Consider the following 5,795-nt stretch of genomic DNA (forward strand, 5'->3'; position numbering starts at 1 on the left):
TCCAATTCAGTCAATACCAGTCTCCACACCAACAATTGAATCTCCAGTTTCAACACCTCAATTAAGTCCAACTAACTCCTTACGGCAGCCAGTAGCAGTGTCCTCAAGCCCAACTCCAATTCCAATTAATGACATAGAAATTGTACTCCCAATTTCTGAACCTCGTCAAGCATCAACAACAACAAATACTCATCCCATGACAACCCAAAGCAAGGCAGGCATAGTAAAGCCAAGAGCATTTCAAGCAAGTGTAGAACCAAAGAGTGCGAAACAAGCTCTCAACAGGCCAGAATGGAAAGCAGCAATGGACCTGTAATATGAGGCCTTAATGAAGAACAACACATGGAAGCTAGTTCAACTGCCACCAAACAGAAGAGCCATAGGAAGTAAGTGGGTTTTCAGAGCAAAATATAACTCGGATGGATCCCTCCAAAAATACAAGGCAAGGTTAGTTGCTCAGGGGTATTCTCAAAGGCCAGGCTTTGATTTCACAGAAACTTATAGCCCTATAGTAAAACCTACCTCAATAAGAATAATTCTGTCCATTGCCTTGGCAAACTCCTGGCTAATAAGGCAACTTGATGTTAATAATGCCTTCCTACATGGTGATTTGATGGAAGAAGTGTACATAAAACAGCCTCAAAGATATGAAAAGGGTGACTCTCTAGTGTGCAAACTAACAAAAGCTCTTTATGGCTTAAAGCAAGTACCAAGGGAATGGTATTGCAAACTGGCCACTGGGCTGTGAGACATTGGTTTTAAGTCTATCAAGTCTGATGTGTCAGTATTTGTGGGCAACCTCAATGGAGCAAAAATATTTGTGCTGGTTTATGTAGATGACATAATAGTCATAGGGAAATCTGAAGATACAATCAAACAAGTTATAAAGCAACTGAATGCCAAGTTTTCTCTAAAGGACATGGGAAGCCTGCACTATTTTCTTGGGATTCAAGTGTCAAAAACAAGCAATGGTGGTCTAATCCTCACTCAACAGAAGTACATAAAGGAGCTAATGAGAAAGGCCAACATGGTAGGTTGCAGCCCCTATCACACTCCTCTGCCATCTACCATCAAACTATCAACTTGTGGTGGTGCCAAGTTCGATGATCCTGCACTCTACAGGTCTATAATAGGCAGCCTACAATACCTAACTGTAAAAAGGCCTGAGATATCCTACAGTGTACACAAACTAGCACAGTTCGTCCAATCCCCTTTAGAATGTCACTGGAAAATGGTGAAAAGGGTGCTTCCTTGAATGGAATGGCAAGTTATGGGCTGCAGCTAAAGAAGGAACATGGAAGTCAAAGCTCAATGAGAATCACTACTTATTGTGATTCAGATTGGGCTGGAGATCCTGACGATAAGAAATCCACCAGTGGATACTGTGTCTTTCTAAGATCAAACCTAGTGTCCTGGGCCTCGAAGAAGCAAACGGCAGTAGCAAGATCCAGCACTGAGGCAGAATACAGAAGCATGGCAGACTTGATAGCTGAACTGATTTAGGTGAAGAACTTGCTGTGTGAGCTTCAATTTCCACCAAAGGAGGCTTTTTTGCTATACTGTGACAACCAAAGTGCAGTGTTATTAGCTGCAAACTCCATCCTGCATTCCAAGTCAAAACACTTCGAAATTGATCTCCATTTTGTGAGAGACCATGTCAACAGCAAGACTATAACATGCACCATATTCCGGGAACAGTCCAAATAGCTGACATCCTTACGAAGGCAATCCTTTCGGAGGCGTTTCTACACTTCAGAGACAGGTTGAGTGTTACTGAAGTCACAGCAATGTCCAAGAAGCAAGAAATATGTGTTGCAGAAAACAAGAGAAAAGAAAACTAGAGATGATGATAGGTGCACGTGTATATTGTGCAGTTATTGTTAGTTACAATCAGTTAGTATTTCAGTTAGTTAGTTGCTGTTAGATGTTACTGAAGCTTCTAGAGAAAGTTAGTTAGCTCCACTACTTTAGGGGCTAGATGCTTCTTCTATCAGTTACAAATAGCTGCTGCACCATACTTGTATTTGATTGATTCTCTGATTACTCTGCTCAACAACAGAGCTTCCCTTTTCTACACATTCTCTCTACTTCTCGTTCCTCACATTTCTTCATGCCTTTCTCTTCATCTTCAGCTCAGTTTCTTCTGTTCCTTACTGCTTAAGTTGCTGATACCTTCAGTATTAAAACTTAAACAAGTTTGCTGAGTTCATAAATAAAGTTTACGTAAATAAATAAGTTCAGTCAATGTGATAGGTGAATTTTGTGCAAACTTTATGAAAACACAATAAAAAATTAAATCCTAACAAATGTTATTTTAATGTGTTTTGAGAATTAAAATTTTATTATATTTTATAATAGAAAAATAAAATGTGATTAACATTGAGTTGGTCCAATATACTAAATAATTTTGTTTCTTTTTAATGATTTTTCAATTATAATTTTGGTTTAAAAAAATTTATAATAATCAATTAACTACAATTTTTCAATTTAAATTAATCAATTTGTTTTTATAATAAAATACGGTGAAAAACCTAATATGATGGCTATATCATATATCCTATATACTTAAATGACCGATGCCAATTAAGTTTTGTAACTTCTAAAATTGTTGTCTAATATCCAATTAATTTCATCCTAAACATTAAAATGGTGTAATGACATGAACAGTTACGTATTTATTAAATAATTTTTATCATTCATAGAGGAGTGAATAAAAACATAAATTAAGAAATACATTTAAAATAATAAATTTGATTAACAAATATAAATAAGAGGAACATACCCAATTAAAAGTTTGATATTAGTCCTGAGAAAGGGATTGGAAGAGAACAAATTTTAAGTACGAAACGAAAAAGAGGGAATAAAAGTAACTGTTTGGTCTAATTTAAATTAGTTTTTTTTAAAAAATTATTTGTATAAAATAAACCGATTTTTTTAAATCATATGGTAACAAAAATATATAAACTTTTAGATGTAAAATATATAAACTTTTATGATAGTTTAGAGAAACAAAAATGACTTAAAAAATTATCTCGGTCTTATTTTTACATAATTTAAATAGAATTTGATTTTTATGTACTATTAATGTAAAAGAATTTTACACAAACAATTAGTTTTTAAATTGTCATGCTACTAAAAAGAACTAATTTTTAGATTTATTATTTAAAAATATTTAAACACATAAATCTTATTAGATAGTATAAATTCAGTAGATCAAAATTAAACTCAATTAAATATAGATTTAATTATTCTGTTAGTCTCTATAGTTTCGTAAAACTTTTAATTAGGTTTCTATACTTTTTTTTTCTTTTTAATTGGGTCCCTACACCAATTTTTTTTTCAATTAGGTCCCTTTTGACAGTAATTGATTTAATTGTATAGAGACCCAATTAAAAAAAATTGGTACAGAAACCCAAATAAAAGAAAAAAAAATATATAAGGATCCAATTAAAAAAAATTGGTGCAAGGACTCAATTAAAAGAAAAAAAAATATAAGAGCCTAATTAAAAATTTTGCTAAACTATAGAAACTAACAGAATAATTATATAAATTAAAAGATAAAATATATCCGGAGAGTAAAATTTACAAAATCCAACATATTTGCATACAATTTATTAACAATGATATTATATTAGAATCGAAGTGAAAATAGTTTAACATAAAATTAAAAAATGATTACCTCTTATTTATAAATATTATCATCACAACCTTATTCTCAGATAATACCATATTTCTGGTGAATAAAAATTGATGAATTTTAGCTTTGATGGTGAGAGACGCTAACACCGTTGCTTAAAAATTGTTAAAATAGGAGTCACTAGTGCAATTAATTACTTTAAATGGCTGTAATATATGATGTAGCACACTGATATGAAAACAGGACATGATATGATATGCAATAGCAAATTTAAAAATTTGATAAGGGAGGTTAAATTAAATATAAATTAAATTAAAATATAATATAATAAAAAATTAATAAAATATAATTTATAATATATAAGTCAAAACTAATAATTATGTTATATAAAAATTAACATTTAACTATATATTTTAAGATTTTAGTATTTTTAAATTTATTTTATAATATTTTATATAACTAAAATTATTAATTGATCATCTGAAATGAATTTTAAAGCATCTTTTTTTTAACATATATAATTATATAATCTATTAAAAAATCGTCTTCTATCTTGTTTTAAAGTCTTATTTTAATAATTTTTATTGTTAAAAAGTCTATTTGTTATTATTGTCATAAAAAGATTTAAAATAAGAATATTTTTTTTTATAATTGTTACTTTTTTACATTAATCCAAACCTATTTTTTCAATAACTTTTTAATTATTTATATATTTATATGTATTTATTTTTTTAAACTTATTTGTTAGTTGCTACTAATATATTATAATACACATTATAATTTATACAATATTAAGTTACTAACATATAAATTTTTTTGTGTCTAATATACTAAAATATATTTAATCCATAATATAATATATATAATTATATAATAATAATAAACTAATAGTACTAATTTTTTTAAAATAATTTGGGGAGACCATGGCCACTTTAGGCCCCCTAAATCTACCACTGACGATACAGAACATATGGACAAATAAATTTTAAAATCTTATATGACATGGGGATACGACATATATAGAAAATATAAAGTATTTTTTAGATAAATTATAATAATATTTTGATATTTTATTAATATTAAAATATAAATAATTTTTAAACTATTTTTAATGTATTCTTTTAATTATATAAAGTATTAAAATTTTTTGTTTTAATAAATAATATATATTATTTTGATTAAATAGTCATTCTGACTATGAAAGATTGAGGCGCTGACAATACTGACCATGACTAATCTAAATAAACTTTGTAACCATGAAAGATTATATCCGTTTGACATTTCTAACCAAACGTTAATTTTTGAAATACACCATTGGTCATTTATACCCTTTCTTTAGCTTCAAACACTCCACCATTTCTTCTTCTCTTCTTCTTTCGTCATTGCATGAAACTCACACGCGAGAGAGAGAGAGAGGGGCCATTAACAATATAATGTCTTTCTCTCTAGTGGAAGCATGCAGGAAGAGAGGGTAGTGCCCAAAGATCTTTAGCTTCCTATCCTTCGTCGATCCGGGCTGCCCCATTGCTCACTCTGTCGCCTTCTGCGACAACGTCAGATCATTTCTTCGAGAGTGCACCGAACTCGAGGATTACATCGTTCAGAACACTCTTTGGTGTACCCATTTGCTCAGCAACGACAAGACCAACGTCATGCCACCTCTCTACACGTTCGAAAAACAAATTTGCCAATCTACCACCCTTTTGCGACCATTGCCACGGTGCAGGTAGTTTGATTGATTTCTGTGTGGTTGATCGATTTTTTTATGTTTGTTAAGGTTTCTATCATTTTCAAGGTTGACAAAAATTCCTCTATTCGTGGTATTTTATTTTTGTGAAGTTTACTGTAAAATGATATTAAAATTCGTTAAATGGGGCTTAGGGTTTTAATTTTGTAAAGAAGAAGGAAAGAAGAAATAGTGGAGTGTTCGAAGTCAAAGAAAGGGTTTAGATGACATTAGTAACATCAACAGTCACCTAAGATTGAAGACTAATGGTGTATTTCATAAATTAACATTTGGTTAGAAATGTCAAACGGATATAATTTTTCATGGTTACAAAGTTTATTTAAATTAGTCATGCTCGGTATTGTCAGCACTTCAATCTTTCATGGTCAAAAATAGCTATTTACTCTATTATTTTTAAACTCATTTTAAAAA

The 5,795-nt window shown here is 30.3% G+C and overlaps 1 protein-coding gene across 1 annotated transcript; it reads left to right on the forward strand.

The window, feature by feature from the left end:
- Window positions 1–328: 328 nt before the first annotated feature.
- Window positions 329–1,503, forward strand: LOC112769795 (uncharacterized mitochondrial protein AtMg00810-like). The gene is made up of 3 exons (XM_025814261.1): window positions 329–386; window positions 786–1,122; window positions 1,218–1,503. The coding sequence occupies exons 1-3, from the start codon at window positions 329–331 to the stop codon at window positions 1,501–1,503; spliced, it is 681 nt and encodes a 226-aa protein (XP_025670046.1).
- Window positions 1,504–5,795: the final 4,292 nt, after the last annotated feature.

This window comes from Arachis hypogaea, chromosome 18 (genome assembly GCF_003086295.3).
Source record: "Arachis hypogaea cultivar Tifrunner chromosome 18, arahy.Tifrunner.gnm2.J5K5, whole genome shotgun sequence".
NCBI classification, from domain to species: Eukaryota; Viridiplantae; Streptophyta; class Magnoliopsida; order Fabales; family Fabaceae; genus Arachis; species Arachis hypogaea.